The following is a 22,545-nucleotide window of genomic DNA, read 5'->3' as shown; positions in this document are numbered from 1 at the left end:
CCATCTCACGTGCAGAGACACACATAGACTCAAAATAAAGGGATGGAGGAAGATCTATCAAGCAACTGGAAAACAAAAAAAGGCAGGGGTTGCAATCCCAGTCTCTGATAAAATAGACTTTAAACCAACAAAGATCAAAAGAGACAAAGAAGGCCATTACATAATGGTAAAGGGATCAATTCAACAAGAAGAGCTAACTATCCTAAATATATATGCACCCAACACAGGAGCACCCAGATTCATAAAGCAAGTCCTCAGTGACCTACAAAGGGACTTAAACTCCCACACAATAATAATGGGAGATTTTAACACCCCACTGTCAACATTAGACAGATCAACGAGACAGAAAGTTAACAAGGATATCCAGGAATTGAACTCAGCTCTACATAAAGTGGACCTAATAGACATCTACAGAACTCTCCACCCCAAATCAACAGAATATACATTTTTTTCAGCACCACACCACACCTATTCCAAAATTGACCACATAGTTGGAAGTAAAGCTCTTCTCAGCAAATGTAAAAGAACAGAGATTATAACAAACTGTCTCTCAGACCACAGTGCAATCAAACTAGAACTCAGGATTAAGAAACTCAGTCAAAACCGCTCAACTACATGGAAACTGAACAACCTGCTCCTGAATGACTATTGGGTACATAATGAAATGAAGGCAGAAATAAAGATGTTCTTTGAAACCAACGAGAACAAAGACACAACATACCAGAATCTCTGGGACACGTTCAAAGCGGTGTGTAGAGGGAAATTTATAGCACTAAATGCCCACGAGAGAAAGCAGGAAAGATCCAAAATTGACACCCTAACATCACAATTAAAAGAACTAGAAAAGCAAGAGCAAACACATTCAAAAGCTAGCAGAAGGCTAGAAATAACTAAAATCAGAGCAGAACTGAAGGAAATAGAGACACAAAAAACCCTTCAAAAAATTAATGAATCCAGGAGCTGGTTTTTTGAAAAGATCAACAAAATTGATGGACCGCTAGCAAGACTAATAAAGAAGAAAAGAGAGAAGAATCAAATAGATGCAATAAAAAACGAAAAAGGGGATATCACCACCGATCCCACAGAAATACAGCCTACCATCAGAGAATACTACAAACACCTCTATGCAAATAAACTAGAAAATCTAGAAGAAATGGATAAATTCCTTGACAAATACACCCTCCCAAGACTAAATCAGGAAGAAGTTGAATCTCTAAATAGACCAATAACAGGTTCTGAAATTGTGGCAATAATCAATAGCTTACCAACCAAAAAGAGTCCAGGACCTGATGGATTCACAGCTGAATTCTACCAGAGGTACAAGGAAGAACTGGTACCATTCCTTCTGAAACTATTCCAATCGATAGAAAAAGAGGGAATCCTCCCTAACACATTTTATGAAGCCAGCATCGTCCTGATACCAAAACCTGGCAGAGACATAACCAAAAAAGAGAATTTCAGACCAATATCCTTGATGAACATTGATGCAAAAATCCTCAATAAAATACTGGCAAACCAAATCCAGCAGCACATCAAAAAGCTTATCCACCACGATCAAGTGGGCTTCATCCCTGGGATGCAAGGCTGGTTCAACATACGCAAATCAATAAATGTAATCCAGCATATAAACAGAACCAAAGACAAAAACCACATGATTATCTCAATAGATGCAGAAAAGGCTTTTGACAAAATTCAACAACCATTCATGCTAAAAACTCTCAATAAATTAGGTATTGATGGGACGTATCTCAAAATAATAAGAGCTATCTACAACAAACCCACAGCCAATATCATACTGAATGGGCAAAAACTGGAAGCATTCCCTCTGAAAACTGGCACAAGACAGGGATGCCCTCTCTCACCGCTCCTATTCAACATAGTGCTGGAAGTTCTGGCCAGAGCAATCAGGCAGGAGAAGGAAATAAAGGGTATTCGATTAGGAAAAGAGGAAGTCAAATTGTCCCTGTTTGCAGATGACATGATTGTATATCTAGAAAACCCCATTGTCTCAGCCCAAAATCTCCTTAAGCTGATTAGCAACTTCAGCAAAGTCTCAGGATACAAAATTAATGTACAAAAATCACAAGCATTCTTGTACACCAATAACAGACAAACAGAGAGCCAAATCATGAGTGAACTCCCATTCACAATTGCTTCAAAGAGAATAAAATACCTAGGAATCCAACTTACAAGGGATGTGAAGGACCTCTTCAAGGAGAGCTACAAACCACTGCTCAATGAAATAAAAGAGGATACAAACAAATGGAAGAACATTCCATGCTCATGGGTTGGAAGAATCAATATCGTGAAAATGGCCATACTGCCCAAGGTAATTTATAGATTCAATGCCATCCCCATCAAGCTACCAATGACTTTCTTCACAGAATTGGAAAAAACTACTTTAAAGTTCATATGGAACCAAAAAAGAGCCCGCATCGCCAAGTCAATCCTAAGCCAAAAGAACAAAGCTGGAGGCATCACGCTACCTGACTTTAAACTATACTACAAGGCTACAGTAACCAAAACAGCATGGTACTGGTACCACAACAGAGACATAGATCAATGGAACAGAACAGAGCCCTCAGAAATGATGCCGCATAGCTACAACTATCTGATCTTTGACAAACCTGACAAAAACAAGAAATGGGGAAAGGATTCCCTATTTAATAAATGGTGCTGGGAAAACTGGCTAGCCATATGTAGAAAGCTGCAACTGGATCCCTTCCTTACACCTTATACAAAAATTAATTCAAGATGCATTAAAGACTTATATGTTAGACCTAAAACCATTAAAATCCTACAAGAAAACCTAGGCAATACCATTCAAGACATAGGCGTGGGCAAGGACTTCATGTCTAAAACACCAAAAGCAGTGGCAACAAAAGCCAAAATCGACAAATGGGATCTCATTAAACTAAAGAGCTTCTGCACAGCAAAAGAAACTATCATCAGAGTGAATAGGCAACCTACACAATGGGAGAAAATTTTTGCAACCTACTCATCTGACAAAGGGCTAATATCCAGAATCTACAATGAACTCAAACAAATTTACAAGAAAAAAACAAACAACCCCATCAAAAAGTGGGCAGAGGACATGAACAGACACTTCTCAAAAGAAGACATTTAGGCAGCCAAAAAACACATGAAGAAATGCTCCTCATCACTGGCCATCAGAGAAATGCAAATCAAAACCACAATGAGATACCATCTCACACCAGTTAGAATGGCCATCATTAAAAAATCAGGAAACAACAGGTGCTGGAGAGGATGTGGAGAAATAGGAACACTTTTACACTGTTGGTGGGACTGTAAACTGGTTCAACCATTGTGGAAGTCAGTGTGGCGATTCCTCAGGGATCTAGAACTAGAAATACCATTTGACCCAGCCATCCCATTACTGGGTATATACCCAAAGGACTATAAATCATGCTGCTATAAAGACACATGCACACGTATGTTTATTGCGGCACTATTCACAATAGCAAAGAGTTGGAACCAACCCAAATGTCCAACAACGATAGACTGGATTAAGAAAATGTGGCACATATACACCATGGAATACTATGCAGCCATAAAAAATGATGAGTTTGTGTCCTTTGTAGGGACATGGATGAAACTGGAAAACATCATTCTCAGTAAACTATCGCAAGGACAAAAAACCAAACACCGCATGTTCTCACTCATAGGTGGGAATTGAACAATGAGAACTCATGGACACAGGAAGGGGAACATCACACTCCGGGGACTGTTGTGGGGTGGGGGGAGGGGGGAGGGACAGCATTAGGAGATACACCTAATGCTAAATGACGAATTAATGGGTGCAGGAAATCAACATGGCACATGGATACATATGTAACAAACCTGCACATTGTGCACATGTACCCTAAAACCCTAAAGTATAATAAAAAAAAAAAAAAAAGAAAAAAAAAAAGAAAATTCCGAATCCATCCAGTTCCCAACATTTCTTTCTACCAACAAACATACCAAATATAATATTGGTGTAACATTAGTACATGCTGTCAGTGCCCTCACAAAAATCCCCCCTGCAGAGAGTTCCTATACACATCAGTGGTTTCCTACAATTCTTTGCCTGTGGGAACTCACTGTTACAGATCTCTGACCTAAGAGAAAACTTTAATCAATTAGGGATTAACTGATAAATACTCCAACTCCCTTGCCCTTCAGTAGGACAATTCTTTCTGAAGGTCCCAGTGAGGTCCCTCAGTTTTCAGCAGTAATCTGATAACTAGCTTTCTTACTTATTGGCTTTCTCCCTCCAGCATCCCACTTCCCCATTTACTTAGTGTGATTCTCCTGGTCACCTCTCAGATTAACTACTTACAATTAAACTCTTGCCTTAGGGTTTGCTTTTGGGAGTGGGTACACAGAACTGATTACCTTGGATATTGTCAAAGACCCCTAAATGATCTCCCAGATCTTACTGGTCTATCTCACCCCTCCTGTCTGTTTTATATGTTACCTCCAGATTTCTCTTTTTCAAACTCAGTTGACTTATACCTCTTGCCTCCTCAGCAAACTTCAATGGCTCCAAGTGCAATAAGTAAAACAAAACTCTGCCCTAAAATGTCTACCTGCATTGCTAATTGTATGTCACTCTGCATTCCCTACCTCACACATGCACTCCAAACACACCCATCACTTTTTAATTTACAGAAACTGTCTTCTCTGTGTTTTCAATAAGGGTATTTCTCCTGCTGGAAAGTTTCCCAAACCCCCTGCCATATCCTTCAAGGTTCAGATCAAACCCACCATCCCCTGTGAAGCCCTCTCAGACCCCCATTGTTGGGATTAATATTTCCTTCCATCAGGCTCCCCAGTGCTATAATTAAACCTTAGATATATCAAAGCATACCTAGATTGAGATGATTTATGGATACCTGTTTCCACCACCAGATGTGAATTGTCAGGAATAAGGAGCTACATGATATTCACATTTAGATATAGTGGTAATATTTAAAATAATTAACAAACCTTTATCCCAATACTGACCAACCAGAAAAGACACCTGATCTAGGTCCTGAGGCATCCTGATGCTTTATGTGTTAACACTTTAGTAGCTGCTAAATTGTTGGGAGGTTCCAAGAGATCTGGGTGAGGGGCTGTGGTGTCTGGACTGGCGAAAGTTACTTGACAGTGGAGCTCAAACAACTGAATATTTGCCAACATATAAGAAAAGATCAGTTTTTACAATATTTCAATAAGCAAAGCATAATTAGTTGAATGTCAGCTTTGTTCATAACTACTATGTTTATAAAGCTTTCCAAATTATAGGTCTGTAGTAAATAATTATTATATAATCAAGAATAGAATTGAAAATGAACACAAAATTTTTAAAAAGTATCTGATACATACACACGTGTGTACACATGCATGCACACATACATGGATACGGTTCTTTAACCAGCAAAAGCAGGAAAATTCTCATACATGTGAAATTTTTACAATCTAGTTTTCTTTATATCACTTCTGATTAGTTAGCAGCTGTTCAGAAGTAATTGTATTTACACTGTTTAATTTATAGTTTAAGTCTTCCAATAGTAATATCAGTAAAAATTAGAGCTAGGATCCCTTTTACAGGCTGTTTTTTCCAAAGCATAATGGGACAATTAATTTAACTCTAAGGCACTGCCCTGGGAAGAGCTAACATGATCACGTCTTGTAAATATTTTTCAAAATTATGAAGCCTGTAAAATGGTTTGTATAGCCAGAAACATTAACCTAATTCATCGTCACTTAACAATGTATCCTGAGCTGCATTTAACTTCACCAAATACGTTCTAAATTCTTTCAAACCAACATGTTAATAGTCCATATCTGAATCGTAAAAATATGTATTGAAATATTGTGATGTCACAAAAGCTGCTAAAACCACCAACAACAAAAAAGATTAAACAAAGGAAAGGCCTGCCAAATCTAATTATTTAATTTTTCGTAAGTCTATTCCAATAACTTTAAGAGTTTGATTCACAGACCAGGGGCTTTGTGGTAGCTATAAACATTACGAATTCAACGATGTTTCACAGTTTGTGGTTTCTTATGTGTTTCTTCTCATAAATAGTAGAACTCACTGCTTTCTATAGAACAGGAAACGGAAATTCACTATGTTTTATCAAAACTAATTATGCCAATTCTGAATGACTTGCTGCCTTTTACGAAAGACTAGTTAAAACTCTAAAATTAAGGAAAATATACCAATTGCTAGGACTGTCAATGACAATTAAAATGAAAACTAAAATTTAAATTTCTTTAAATCAATTCACTTCTTATGGATTACCTAAAAAATAGTAAAATATGTTACTTTATTGAAATGTTTGGACTAGAGACATTATAGCTCAAATTTACCTGTCAGATGAGGACTTATTAATGGGGTTTGTAAATCTAAACATCTCAAAAACAAGGGGAGGATTTCAGAAGATGCTAACGATTTTTGTTGTGTTGACATTTGAGGTTAAGCACACTAGAAGTGGTGATTGGGGATTGGCAGCTGTTTCTTCCTACATAAATTCTATTACAGTGGTAATAATTGGATCATTGTGGTTGGCACTCTGAAATTTCCCTTCTGCTTTTTAATAGCATAGGCATCCGGTATGCTCTCTGCACTTTCTTCTTTGCAGCAGCTCTCTATCGCTTCTATACTAGATATAAACCCTTCCCTCAAACACTTTGTTGAGGTAAGCAGGGATGAGAGGCTAGTACATACAAGGAGCAGTAGATACTGCTACATATGTAAGTGTAGAAAGAATATGTGTATATGTATATACTTTCTACATTTCTAAAGTTGTATCCACTTACCTACATTATAATAATTTCCTCAACAGTATCCAACTACCATAGGGAATTTAATTTTCTCTCAAATAGGACAACTTATTCCTTTGATGAATCATAATCCCTCAGTACTAGCTATTACTCTTCTATCACTTCTTACCCCTCTCCCTTCAAAAAGTAACAGGAACACCTCTCCCTCCTATTCCCATGTAAGTAATTCTGTTCTGGGACCATTGGGGAAATCTGCATAAATAAATACTTTATGACAGACAAGGGAAGATAAAGGAAAAAAATTCACATATATCAAACCTTTAACTTATTTTTCATATATCAAGTAAGTGCATGTGAATGTTTTTATAATATCCAGTCCTGTAAATAAACATTCTCTTAAAATGTCATTGGGTTGACACACGGGTATAACTATTTGAAAGTATTTATCACATTTTAAATGTAAATACCCTTAATTAAATATTTTCATTTATAGAAATTTGTTTCACAAATAAATTTGAATAAATGGCCAAGATAATATAGCACTAGACATAAAATGTATGCATCAAAGCCCTGATTATTTAGAAAGCAAATGACTGAAATATAAAATTAAATTTTCTTCTGAGTCATTTAATAGAAAGTGGAAATACAAATTGCATTTCTATTTGTCTCATCATATTTCCATCCTAGTGTAGTAGGAAAATGACTAATATTTTATTAATGGATTTTATACCTTTCAATATACCACGTTTCCAAGGGCGCACATGAATCAGGTACAGAATTTCTTTATAAGGGTGTACAGTAATTTGTGGATTTCCCCACACTATCGGAAGATCTGTAGTTACCTATAAGAGATAATTCAAAAACAAGAATTATGTAGTATCAACATAAAATATTTTTCTATGCTTTACTACATTACACTACATGAAATTACTGTAACAAGTTAAAGCATGGAACAAACTGAAATTTAATTTAAATACTTCCAATAAAATCATTCACTTTTTTAAAAAAACAGCAAGCCAGAAAAATTCTACATCTGGTAGAAGAGAAATCTAAGAACAAACCTATTTAAAAATGGAACAAAGGAAATTATTCTTACAAAACAAATAATGCTTATATTCTGTTACTACTTATGTCAAGATCATTGATGCTTAGAAGGTCTGAATCGCTCTCATCAATCACGCACGATTGTCTTTAGGCAGTTTGATACACAAAAGAGATGAACCGTTTCAATAAATTTCTACATCAGTATTAATAAAACAAATAAAAAATATTTAAGCAGCATTTGACCACACCCTGGCTAAACCCAACTTTCAGTTTACTGGGTGCTTATATCTTCCTGCTCGCCACTGCTCAGGGAAACAATAATCTACTTTGTGTCTCTACATATGAGCCTGTTATGAACAATTATTAGTAATGAAATTAAACAGTACGATGTGGACTTCTGTCACTGACTTTTTTATTTAGCATACTTTAAAAAACTTTTTCATACTTTTAATGGATGAGAAATTGTATATGATGTACAACATGATGTTTTGATATAGGTATACATTGTGAAATGGCTAAATCAAACTAATTAATCTATGCATTATCTCACAGTTATCATTTTTGTGGTGAACAAAAAATCTATTCTCTCAGCTTTTTTCAAGAATACGTTGTAATTATCGTAACCAGGTTGTACACAAGATCTAATAATTCTTTTGAATTTACTTCTTCTATCTAACTGAAATTTTGTGTGCTTTCACTAACATCTCTCCAACGACTCCCCTCATCAGCCCCTGATAACCACCATTCTACTCTCCACTTCCATGAACTGCACTTTTTTAGATTCCACATATAATTGAGATCATGCAATATTTGCTTTTCTGTGCCTGGCTTACTTCACTCAACATAATGGCCTCCAGGTTCATCCATGTCACAAATGACAGGATTTCCTTCTGTTTTAAGACTGAATAGTATTTCATTGTGTATATATCACATTTTCTTTATCCGTTCATTTGTTGATGGACACAGGTTCAGTCCATATCTTGGCTATTGTGAATAATGCTTCAATGAACAAGAAAGTGCAGATATTTCTTTCACATAGAGATTTCAACTCTTTTGAATATATACCCAGCAGTGGAATTACAGAATCATATGATAATTATATTTTTAATTTTTGGAAGAAACTTCATAACGTTTATCTTAATGGCTGTACTAATTTACACTCTAACAGTTTAAAAGAGTTTCCTTTTATCCACATCCTCACCAACACTTGTTTTTGAATTCTCTTTTCTAGGAATCTTCAAACACTCCAGTAGTGTAAGGAAAGTCCATATATCACCATAGACTCTGGTAATACAATTCCATATAGTCTATGTTGGTGTATAATCATTTTTAAATGTTGTTGAATTCAGTTTTCTAATATTTTGTTGAGAGTATTTCAGCTATAATCCTAAGGAAAATTGATCTGTAGTTTTCATTTTCCATGATGCCTCTGTCTGGATTTATTATCTAGGTAATCATATTGGTCTCAAAGTAGAAGTCAGAATATGTTTACTTCTCTTTTATTTTTTAGAAGCGTTTGTGAAACATTAATATTAGTTCTTCAACTGTGAGTAAAATCCACTATTAAAGCCATCTAAGACTGTGTTTTCTTTGTGGGAAGTCTCACAAATGCTAATTCTCTACTTGTTGTAGGTGCATCATATTTCTATTCCTTCTTGAGTCAGCTCAGTAGTTTTTGTAACTCTATAAATTGGTCAGTTTTTTCCAAATTAGCAAATTTATGGGCATACAGGTTTTCTTAGTATTTATCTCTAATTTATTTCTTCAGGTAGATAGTGGTGTCTCCGTATTCATTTCTTAATTCAGTAGTTTGAGTATTCTCTCTTTTTCTGTCAGTCAAGGTAAATTAGCTTATTTACTGACCTTTTCAAATAACTAACTTTTGTTTTTATTTTATTTTCTCTATTGATTTATTTTCCATATCATTTTATTTCACTCTACTCTCTCTTACTGCCTCTTTGTGCTTGCCTTGTCTTTCATTTGCTCATTTTACTATTTACTTAAGACACAGTTAGGTAACTGACTTAACATCTTTCTTCTTTTTTTACTACAGGTATGCACAACTACAAATTTCCCTTTAAGCACTGCTTTAGGTGCACCTCCTAAATTTTCATCAATTATGTCTTCATTTTCACTCATCTCATATCATTTTCTAATTTCCCTTGTGATTTCTTCTCTGACTTATTGGTTATTTAGGAGTATGTTGTTTTAAATTCCACATATTCAAGGATTTCCCAAATTTATTTCCATTTTTGACTTCTAATTTAATTCCGTGGTTGTCAAAAAGCATACTGTACACCATTACATCACTTTTAAATTTATTCAGGTTTATTTTATGTTGTAAGACATAGTCTATCTGGGAGAATATTCCATGTATGCCTGAGAAGAATATTTACTCTGCTGTTATTACATGGAATGTTCCACAGATGTCTATTAGATCTCATTGATTTTTGCAAGTCTTCCATATCTATGTTGATCTACTGGCTAGTTAATTACCCATTACTGACAGTGGGATATTTAAACCTCCAACTAACATTGTTGTTTATGACTTCTTAAATTCTGTTGGTTTTGCTTCATGTCTTTTCAGGCTCTGTTGTTGTGTGTGTGTGTGTGTGTGTGTGTGATATAATATGTGTGTATATATATTATAACATATATACACACATATTATAAAGATATTTTTAAAATATTTTTCTATGCTTTATGATATGTGTGCATGTATGTTATAATATATATACACACATAAAGCATAGAAAAATATTTTTTCTAAAGCACAGAAAACTATTTCATGTTAATACTACATAATTCTTGTTTTAGAATTATCTTTTATAGGTAACTGCAGATCTTCTGATAGTGTGTATAACATATTATAATACATTATATGTGCTATATATAATACATAATAAATATAATACATAATCATATATATGTGTATAATATATGATAATATATATACACACATACATATACATGTATATACTTATAATTGGTATATATTCCTGATAGATTGACACTTTTATCTTTATAAAATGTCTCTTCATATACATTAATAATTTTAAGTCTCAAGTCATTTGATTTCTGAAATACTCCAGCCACTTCAGCTCTATTTTAGATACTATGCTCATGGTATATCTTTTACTTTCAAACTATTTTTGTCATTTTATTGAAAATGGGTCTAATATAAGCAGCCTAAAGTTGAACTTTTCTTTAAAAATACATTCTTCCAATTTCTGGCATTTGAGTGTTTAGACAATTTACATATAATGCAGACAAGAAAACTGAAATCTGCCATTTTCATATTATCTATATATCTTATGTCACCTTTGTTCCTGTAATCTTCCATTACTGTCAGATTTTGAGTAAAATATTTTCTAATGTGTCACTTAAATTCCTTTCCGCGTATTTCACTCTATTCCTGAGTTATTTTCTAAGATGTCTTGGGTTTTATAACTAGCATCTTATTTTGAAACAATTTGCTTTGCAATAATTCTAACTTAATTTCAGTAGCATATAGAAATATTTTTCCAGTATGCTCCTATCCTTCTAGTCTTTCTGTATGTTACTACTTTCATACCAATTACATCTTTATACATTTTAAGCCTGCCAAGACATTTATATAATTATTAATTTTTCAGTTTTTTTAATAATTTCAATTTTTATTTTAGATACAAGGGTTACTTGTACAAGTTTGTTACATGGGTATATTGCATGATGCTGAGGTTTAGGGTATGGATCTTGTCACTCAAGTAGTAGGCATAGCACCTAATAGGTAGTTTTTCAAATGTGCCCCCCTCCTTCCCTTCCTCATCTAATAATTTGTGTATCTATTGTTCCTATCTCTATGTCCATGTGTATTCAAAGTTTAGCTGCCACCTGTAAGTGACAAATTTTGCAGTATTTGGTTTTCTGTTACTGCGTTACTTTGTTTGGAATTCTAGACTCCAGCTACAACCACGTTTCTGCAAAGGACATGATGCCATTCCTTTTTATGACTGTGTAGTATTCCATGGTATATATGTGCCACATTTTCTTTATCCAATCCACCACTGATGGGCACCTGGGTAGCTTCCAAGTCTTTGCTATTGTGAATAGTACTGCAATGAACATATGAGTGCATGTGTCTTTTTGGTAGAGTGATTTGTTTTCTTTTGGGTATATACCTAATAATGAAATTGCTGGGTTGAATGGTAGCTCAGTTTTAAGTTATTTAAAAAATCTCCAAAATGCTATCCAAAGTGGCTGAACTAATTTACATTCCCAACAACAGTGTATAAGCATTCCCTTTTCTCCTCAGCCTCTCCAACATCTGTTGTTATTTGACTTTTTAATAACAGCCATTCTGACTAGTGTGAGTTGGTGATATGGTTTAGCTGTGTCCCCACCCAAAATCTCATCTTCAGTTGTAATCCCCATAATCCCGACGTATCAAAGGTGGGACCAGGTGGAGATAACTGGATCACGAGGGTGGTTTTCCATGCTGTTCTCATGATAGTGATTGAATTCTCATGAGATCTTATGGTTTTATAAGCATCTGGCATTTCCCCTGCTTGTTCCTCTCCCTCCTACCACCCTGTGAAGAGGTGCCTTCTGCCATGATTGTAAGCTTCCTGAGGCCTCCCAAGCCATGCAGAACTGAGAGTCAATTAAACTTATTTCCTTTATAAATTACCCAGTCTTGGGAAGTTCTTTATAGCTGTGGACTAATACAGACGGTATGCCATTTTGGTTTTGGTTTGTGTTTCTCTGATTATTAGTGATGATGAGCATTTTTTCATATGTTTGTTGGACATTTGTATGTCTTCTTTTCAGAAGTGTTTATTCATGTCCTGTGCATATTTTTAACAGGCTTATTTCTTTTAATCTTGCTGATTTAATTTCCTTATAGATTCTGGGTTTTAGACCTTTGTTGGATGAATAGATTGTGAATATTTTCTACCATTCTGTAGGATGTCTTTATTTTGTTGATAATTTACTTTGCTATGCAGATACTCTTTAATTAGATCCTTAATTAAATTTTTGATTTGTTGCAATTTACTTTTGGGTACTTAGTCATAATTTCCTTGCCAAGGCTGATGTTGAGAAAGGTGCTCAAGCTAAATCCAGGATTTTAATAGTTTGAGGTCCTACCTTTAAATTATTAATCAATCTTGAGTTAATTTTTGTATACAGTGAAAGACAGGGATCCAGTGTCATTCTTCTGCATATGGATAGACAGTTATCTCAGTACCATTTATTGAATAGGAAGTCCTTTTACTATTGCTTGTTTTTGTAGGGTTTTTTGAAGATCAGATGATCGTAGGTGTGTGGCTTTATTTCTGGGGTTTCTACTCTGTTCCATTGGTCTATGTGTCTGTTTTCACATCAGTACTATGCTGTTTTGGTTACTGTACCCTTAGAGCGTGTTTCACATTTTCCCTTGCAGAGATCTTCTACCTCCTTGCTTAGCTGTCTTCCTGGATATTTTAACTTTTTGTGGCTATGGTAAATTGGAATCTGTTCTTGATTTGGGTCTCAGCTTGAACATTGCTGGTGGATAGAAATGCTACTGATGTTCATACATCTATTTGTTTATCCTAAAACTTTATTAAAGTTTTTTATAATTTCTTGGAGCCATTTGGCAGTCTTTAGAGTTTTCTAGGTGTAGAACCATATTGTCTGCAAAAAGACATAGTTTAAGTTCTTCTTTTGTCATTTGGATGCCTTTTATTTCTTTCTTTTGCCTAATAGCTCTGTTTAGATCTTCCACTACTATGTTAAACAGGAGTGGTGAAATTTGGCATCCTTGGCTTTTTCTAGTACTCAAGGTGAATGCTTCCAGCTTTTGCTCATTCATTATGATGTTGGCTGTGGGTCTGTCATAGATGGATTTTATTATTTTTAGGTATGATCCTATGATACCTAGTCTCTTGAAGGTGTTTCCCATGAAGAGATCCTGGATTTTATCAAAAGCTTTTTCTGCATCTATTAAGATGACCAAATGATTTTTGCTTTCAATTCTTATAAAAAGTGAATAACATTTATTGATTTGTGTATGTTGAACCAGACTTACATGCCAGGAGTAATGCTTACTTGATCCTGGTGTATTGACTTTTTAATGTGGTTCTACATTTGGTTTGCTATTTTTTTTTGAGGACTTTTGTGTGTACTTTCATCAGGGATATTGGCCTCAAGTTATCCTTTTTTGTTGTGTCTCTGCCAGATTTTGGCATCAGGTTAATGCTGGATTTATATAATGAGTTAGGGAGAAGCCCCCCCTCAATTTTTTGGAATAGTTTCAGTAGGATTGGTACTAGTTCTTTGTCTGATATAATTCGGCTGTGAATCTATCTGGTTCAGGGCTTTTTTGGTTGGTAGGGGTTTTTATTACTGATTCAATTTTGGAACATATTAGTCTGTTCAGGTCTTCATATTCTGGTTTTATCTGGGGAGGTTGTGTGTTTCCAGTAATTTATCAATTTCCTTTAGATTTTTAAATCTGTGTGCATAGAGTTGATCACAACAGTCTCTGAGGATCTTTTGTATTTCCGTGGGATCCACTGTAATATCTTCATCATTTCCAATTGTTCTTATTTGCATCTTCTTTTCTTTATTCCTGTGTTAATCTAGCTAGTGCACTTTCTATCTTGTTTATTTTTTTTAAGAGCCAACACTTGATTTTATTGATCCTTTGTATGGATTTATGTGTCTCAACATCATTTAGTTCTTCTCTAATTTTAATTCTTTCTTTTATAATACTAGCTTTGGGGTTGGCCTGTTATTTTTTTTCTAGTTTCACTGGGTACAAAGTTAAATTGTTAATTTGAGCTTTTTCTAACTTCTTTATGAAGGCTTTTAGTGCTGTAAACTTTCCTCTTAACGTCGCTTTAGCTGTATCCCAGAGATTTTTATAAGTTATGCCTCAAGTTTTATTAGTTTCAAATAATGTTTGATTTCTGGTTTAATTTTTAAGTTTACCCCGCAGTTATTCAGGTGCAAGTTATTTAATTTCCATGTATGTGTGTGGTTTTGAGAAATCTTCTTGATATTAATTTTTATTACTATTGCACTGTGATCTGACAATGTGCTGGGCATGAGTTTTGTTTTGTTTTTTAATGTATTGAGTCTTACTTTAATTACTGAACATGTGGTCAATCTTAAAATATGTTCTATGCACAGATGAAAAGAAAGTATTTTCTGTGATTGTTTGGTGGACCATTGTATAGCTTTCTATTAGGTCCAATTAGACAAGTGTGAAGTTTAAGTTCAGGACTTCTTTTTAAATTTTCTGACTTGATGATCTGTCTAATGCTGTCAGTGGGGTGTTGAAGTCTCCCACTGTTATTATGTGGCTGTCTATGTCTTTGGAACATCAAAAAGAACTTGTTTCATGAATCTTGATGCTCGAATATTGAATATATATATATATACATATATATATATACACACACATATAATAGTCAAGTTTTTTGTTGACTTGCACCCTTTATTATAATGTAATGCCTTTTTTGGTCCTAATTGTTGTTGGTTTAAACTCTATTTTATAATCTGATACAAGAATAGAGACTTGTACTCTTTTTTTGTTTTGCAGGTAAATCCTTTTCCATCCTTTTTACTTTGAGCCTGTGGGTTTTGTTACATGTGAGTCGGGTCTCTTGAAGACAGCAGTCAGTTGGGTCTTGTCATTTAATCTAGCTTTCCACTCTGTATTTTCTAAGTGGGGTTTTTGGTCCAATTACATTTAGGGTCAGTACTGATATGTGAAACTTTGATACTATCATCATGTTGTTAGCTGGTAATTATGCAGCCTTGGTTGCACAGTTGTTTTATAATATCTATGGGCTATGTGCTTAAGTGTGTTTTTGTGGAAGCAGGTGTCCTTTCAATTCTACGTTTAGCACCCCCTAAAGGACTTCTTGTCAGTCTCATCTAGTAGTAACAAATTCCCTCAGCATTTGATTATCTGAGAAAGATTTTATCTCTCCACTTATGAAGTTTGTTGGGTGGGACATAAAATTCTTGGTTGGAATTTCTTTTCATTAAAGATGCAGAAAATAGCCCACCACTACCACCAATGTCTTCTGGTTTGTAAGGTTTCTGCTGAAGGATCTATTGGTAGACAATCAGGTGTCCTTTCTATGTGCCCTGACCTTTCACTTTACCTGCCTTTAGGACTTTTTCTTTCACATTGACCTTGGTGAATCTGATGAGCATGTGCCTTTGGGATAGTTGTCTTGTATAGTATCTAGCCAGGGTTCTCTGCATTTCTTTAACTTGCTTGTCAACCTCTCCAGCAAGATTAGGGAAATTTTCATGGACTATATCCTCAAATATATTTTCCATGTTGCTTACTTTCTCTCCTTCTCTCATGAATGCCAATGAGTCATAAGCTTTGTCTCTTTATATAATCTAATTTTTATCAGAAATTATTCAAGAATTTGTTCAAGAAATTATTTAAGAAATTCAAAAAGTTTTGTTCAATTTTTAAAATTCTTTTTTCTTTATTTTTGTCTGACTGAGTTAATTCAAAGAACATCTTTGAGCTATGAAATTATTTCCTCAGCTTGGTCTATTCTGCCGTTAATACCTCCATTTGCATTATGAAATTCTTGTAGTAAATTTCTCAGTTCCAGACGTTCAGTTTGGTTTTTTTCTTAAAATGGTTATTTCACTTTTCAGCTCCTAGATCATTTTACTGGATTCCTTGCATTGGGTTTCAACTTTCTCCTGAATGTCATCAAGTTTCCTTGCCCTCCAGATTCTGAATTCTATTTCTGTAATTTCAGTCATTTCAGTCTGGTTAAGAACCATTCCTGGAGACCTAGTGGGGCTCATTTGGAGGTAAGAAGACACTCTGGTTTTTGAATTGCCAAAGTTCTTGCATTGATTCTTTCTTATCTGGGAGGGTTGGTTTTCCTTTAACTGTGGTGTAATTTGGGTATAGTCAGTTTGCTTTGTTTGTGTATGTTTTCAGGAACAATATTTATTTGAGGCTGAATTCTTGCCCTTGGTTTCAAGGGGTGTATATTAGCAGAATATTTTGGGGGCTGTCTTTTGGGCTGTGATCCAGTAGATGGTGCTTAAGAATAATGACTGGTAGATAAGCTCTTACACAGCCACATGACTCTTTTTCTCATGTTTGCATGTGTGCTCTGTGGTGGGAGAGGGTGGGGAAGAGATGACACCCTCACCAGGTCGATTTCTGGGCCCTAGAGGAGCCCCATTTGATTACTGGCACTGCACCCACATTTCTTTTGTTAGGCGTTCCAGGCCAGGGGGCTCACTTGGGCAGAGGCTGCAGCAGGCAGGTAGGCCACACTGTTTCTAGACTGGCCTTGCAGAGAAAGGAATGTCCCACTCCCACACCAGCTGATGGACTAATGTGTCTCACCGTTCTCCATGCTCTAAGACTGGGGGCTCCTCTTCAACTTGAGTGCTGGCCAAAGATATTGGCTCAGTACTCCTGAGCTGCATGATGCAACCCTAAGGCATCAAGACAGGCCCACAGCTCAGGGTCAGGCTCCAGTTGCTCTCAGGGATGTGAAGTGCTCCCAGGTTGCCAGGAAAGTATTCAATTGGAGCAAAGCACTCAGCCTGGAGAGTGGAGGCTGTATTGTGTACACACTTCTGTGGGGCAGCCAGGCAGGTGCCCTGGGAGATGCTGGCTAGCAGTAGGGCGTACAGAATAGATGTGCCCCGGTTCCATCTAGAAGCTGCCCTTGCTCTCTCTTGGCCTGGCAGTCAGCTGGGGCTAGAGCTTCTAGAAGGGAGATGGGGATCCCTGGGGCCTGGACACTTACGGCTGCACTCCAACAGAGCTGCTTCATGCAGGAAAGCCCCTGGCTCCATGTTAGCTGAAGTCCTACCTCTGCCTACTTTCTGAAAAGATCTTTCTCAGCTCAAACATCCATGGGGACATGGAGTCCTCTGTAGCTGGTATCCTAAAGGTCTGCAGTGAGAATAAGCTGTACCTTAGTCCCTTCACTCTCCCCTTCCCCAGAAGTTGTTTGGGGCCAGGAACTATCTCTAGCACTCAGGTACCCCATGTAGGGTTCCCAGCTTCCTCCTCCTCCATCCTCAGAGTCTGAGTTGCCTCTCAATTCACTCTCGGTGTTTTCCCTCTGAAGATCTGCTCTAATTATGTTGGCTTACTGGATATTTTTGTCTGTCTCAATGGGAACAGCAGTTCTTGGCTGTGTCTATTTGGCCATATTGTCCCTCTCTCCATTTTTTCTTTTAAATGACCTAGAAGAAAAAGCAGTTACATCTAGCACATATTTATGTTGTATATTCTATTCACCAATACAGTTATTTTTATTGATGCTGTTTTTAAGTTGGTTGAGCCTTTGGATATGTAGTTTAAAGCTTAATAAAATCTGGGGCTTTTTTGGCCTTTATTTCTTTGAAAACTATTTCTTTTCCTTTATCTTTCTCTTCTGTAGAACTACTGTAAGTCATACATTGGTATGCTTGATGCTCTTCCATGGATATCTAAAGTTCTGTTCATTTTTATTTATTTTTTCCTCTTCCCCAGACTAGACAATCTGTATTGACTCATATTAAAGTTTGATGATTATTTCTTCTGCCAGCTTACATCTACTGTTGAGGCTGTATAATTAATAATTCTCATTGTACTTTTCAACACCAGAATGTTGGTCTTTTTCATTATTTTTATAACTACATTTATATAATCTATTTATTGAAACATCATTGTCATACTTTTCATTAATTCTTTAGATGGGATTTCTTTTAGTTCATTGCATACACTTACAAATGCTTATTTAAAGTCTTACTCTAGTAATTCAATGTGTAGGTCCCCTTAGAGACAGCTTCTAACAATTGCTTATTTTTTGTGCATTGGTCATACTTTCCTGTTTCTTTGCTTCCTTGTCCTTTTGCTTCATCTCATAATTAATTCCTTATTGAAAACTACTCTTTATGTAAGGTAATATAGGCACTTTTGAAATCAGATCATCCCCTCCTAATAGTTTGTTTTCATTGCTCTTGTTTTTGTTGTTTTGTTCTTTTACGGTTTAGTGACTTTTCTGAACTAATTCTGTAAAGTCTGTATTCATTATAGTATGTGCCCACTGAAGCTCTGTTTAGTTGGCTTAGTGGTCAGCAGTAATTTGCCACAGGTTTCTATAAACGGTGAAAGAACCAATAAATCTTCTATCCTTTGACAAGGAGTACTGTATATGTGTTGCTGTATACTTTAAGTACTCAAGTAGTTTAAAACTCTGACTTAGCCTTAATTTTCAGCTCTCACAGTGTCTGTATCAGCCAGAGGTGAAAAATCAGGACTCTCTCAGGCATGTACACACTCTTGAACATCCGTGCAGCCTGCTTGTTTCTCAGGAATATACCAGAGATTCTAAAATCCCCTAAGGGAATCTTATATTCCAGATCTTCCTTTCAAGTTTTTAGCCAATCTCTTATTAGCTGCTATTGTTACTGCAGCCTCAGACAACTGCAATGTTAAACCATTGCTGCTAAATATTTTTGACAAATGCTCTAAGGATAGGACCTATCCATCAGAGCAAACTCTGAGACAAGTCAAATAATGATAATGCCTTCCTAGTGGGATGCTGCTAGCAAACTTGGAAAAAGGTCAAATAGTAATCCATACACTGTCTCTTCTTTTGACTGCAAAGCTGCTGGTTTTCATAGTCACTATGGTTGCAAGATTGCAGAGCTAAAGAGAGAGGGATAAGAATAACTCAAGTTAAAATGCCACAAACCATCCTGCTCTTTCCAGAATTCTGAGTTTTTCTTAAATATATACTTCTTAGATTATTTCAAGTCTTTAATTGCAAGATCACTGAAAAATTTGATTTTGACAATTTTTGCCAGTGTTTTCATTGCTTTTCTTTAAAAAAATGAATTTACAAACCTTCTTGCTTCACCTTTGTGGAAGTCCCACACCTCTTGTCTTCTTTATTATGTAATTATTTTCTCCTACCTTGTTAATTTGATAAAATTCTATAGCATTTTACCTATGTCTCATTTATGTTCTCTAGTTTTTAGTTTCTCTTTCATGTTAAAGAGGTCTCAACCTTCAGCAATCAAATGAAATGTATATTAAAAACCTTTTTAACAATACAAAGCATCATAAAAATAGTTACTAGCACCAATGAAAAATTGAACAAGGAAAACATTTAAAAGAATATGCTGAGTCTAGTCTATAGTAACAGATTATCAAAGTGAAGTGGTATAGCAAGGAGTTGAAAATGAAGGGCTGGAGCTAACATGTACATCTTGAATAAAAGTATGAATTTGGTATTTGTATTTAGATGACAGCCTGAAGCCAGGAAACTGCCAAGTGGGAGGTCATCCAGAAATACAGATGCTTTTGATGCATGAAACTTGAAATCAGAAGGTTAGAGGAATAAAAGGACCAGATAAGTAATAATCAAGGTTTGATTATCACTTGATAATCCAATGTTAAGGAATTAATGTCAAGGAAACAAGAAATGTAGAATAATATAAAATAAAGGGTGAATAACATTAAGAAGGTAGGTCAACAGTGTCAAACTTCACATGTTACTGGCCTTGAGTTCACAGAGATCACAGCAAAGGAAACAATGAAATGAAAGGCAACCTAAAGAATAGGCAAAATATTTGCAAATTACATAGGTGATATGAGGATAATAGCTAAAATGTATTAGTCTATTTTCTGATAAAGACACACCCAAGACAGGGTAACTTATAAAGAAAAAGATTTTTAATGGACACACAGCTCCGTGTGGCTGGGGAGGCATCACTATCACGGTGGAAGGCAAAAGACATGTCTTACATGGTGGTAAGCCAGAGAGAACATGTGCAGGGGAACTTCCCCTTATAAAACCATCAGATCTCATGAGACTTATTCATTATCGCGAGAACAGCATGGGAAAAACCCACCCACATGATTCAATTACTTCCCACCAGGTCCCCCCCACATGACACATGGGAATTATGGGAGCTGCAATTCAAGATGAGATTTGGGTGGGGACACAGCCAAACCATATCATAAAATATAAGGAAAACACAACTCAACAGAAAAAAAAAAAAGACATTAAAATCCAGATATCCCTCTAAAAAAACGGGCAAAGGACTAGGTTTTGATTTTGAAGGTAAGAGATGGCACTGAATAATTTTAGTTGGACATGAAAAGATAAGAGTTTCATTTAGAATATTAATTCCATTTGCAATCTAGCAAAGAAAGAAGAGGAAAACCAAGGCACATATTTATCAGGGTTACAAAAAAAGCAAAGAGTAAACCCAGAGAATTTACAAACTTCTATAATCCCCTCTAAAATTGAATTCAGGCACCTATAAAGGGTAGATATTTGAAGCTTCTTTTGAGGATCCTATTGAGCAAATAACTATTTGTAGGTAATTGTAGGAGTGAGTGGAAAATGTATTTAAAGATTGGTTTAAACAAACCAAGTGAGGATGGCAGACTATAATGCTTCATAAAAAATAAGGATATAGGCCAGGCGCAGTGGCTCGTGCCTGTAATCCCAGCACTTTGGGAGGCCGAGGTGGGTGGATAACTTGAGCCCAGGAGTTTAATACCAGCCTGGCCAACATGGTGAAACCCCATCTCTACAAAAAATATAAAAAGTAGCTGGGCGTGGTGGCACATGCCTATAATCCCAGCTACTTGGGAGGCTGAGACACAAGAAACACTTGAACCCAGGAGGTGGAGGTTGCAGTGAGCCGAGATCATACCACTGCCCTCCAACCTGAGCAACAGACAAAATAAATAAATAAATAAATAAATAAATAAATAAATAAATAAATAAAACCTAAAACAAAAAATAAGTAAGTAAAAGGATGTAAACAATTATGCATTCCTTAATATTTCCACTATTGTTTATACTGGTAAATGATAGGCTACACTTGTGAAATTTTGTTTTGCTTACAGATTTCACATTAAAATTTTAAAAGATGTTTCTAAATATTTTTGAAAACACCTTTTATTATCACTTATTTTTTTTCAATGAAAAGCACATGACTCAGATAAGTAGATTTTAATGTGCTTTGTAGTTATATAAATATAAGACTCATTTCATCCTAATTCAACTTTAAAATTGAAATTATATTTAAAAGCTGTTGGACTAGTAATAGGTAGGATTGTAGACATCTTATGTGACATTGCTTCATCTGATTAAGTAAAACTAAATGTTTAAAAAATTGCTTGTAATTATTATATTTCATGTGATTCACTATATTCAGAAGAAAACACTTTCACACTAAAAATAAATTCTTACCTTAAATGTTAGGACAGTATTTGTGAAATGAGGCAATGTTATATGTTTTTGTGTCACATTCCCCACTCGGCATTCCACAGTGATGTGTTCCAAGGCCAAAGGTTTTTTTCCAACCCCTTTTATGTCAAAGATGTGCTCCATACCATCTACTACATTTTGTAGAATAAGTTTACCCTATGAGAGACCAGACACATTTCAGGTCTATAGGAGTCATAGTTAAATGTTAAACAACCTCTGCTATCTTATTAATCTTGTGTCTGGTTAATAAAATGAGCTTGTAGAGAAGTGTTAGCCATTGACTTTTTCAATACACAAAGAAATGCTTCTACCGAACACAAAGACAAATTTCTGGTGAAAAGTCATTTATGTCTCATTACCCTCTCTAAATTACAGAGTGTATATAGGCATTCTCCTACACAGCAATTATATGCATGTCTACTTCCATGTAAAAGAAATATTGCCTTAAGAAAGTATTTTCTGATATACCAAT

At 35.5% G+C, this 22,545-nt stretch overlaps 1 protein-coding gene across 1 annotated transcript in view; it reads right to left on the bottom strand.

Annotated features, from left to right (window-relative positions):
• Positions 1–22,545, bottom strand: part of LOC129487942 (cilia- and flagella-associated protein 47) — a 477,840-nt gene that overhangs the window by 138,000 nt on the left and 317,295 nt on the right. Inside the window, exons 48-49 of the mRNA XM_055289494.2 lie at positions 22,056–22,229; positions 7,508–7,619 (exon numbers count right to left, since the gene is read on the bottom strand). Coding sequence (XP_055145469.1) covers positions 7,508–7,619; positions 22,056–22,229 — 286 coding nt within the window. The remainder of the gene's footprint in view (positions 1–7,507; positions 7,620–22,055; positions 22,230–22,545) is intronic.

The sequence above is a fragment of the Symphalangus syndactylus genome, chromosome 8 (genome assembly GCF_028878055.3).
Source record: "Symphalangus syndactylus isolate Jambi chromosome 8, NHGRI_mSymSyn1-v2.1_pri, whole genome shotgun sequence".
NCBI classification, from domain to species: domain Eukaryota; kingdom Metazoa; phylum Chordata; class Mammalia; order Primates; family Hylobatidae; genus Symphalangus; species Symphalangus syndactylus.
This window is presented reverse-complemented; position numbering and strand designations above follow the sequence as displayed.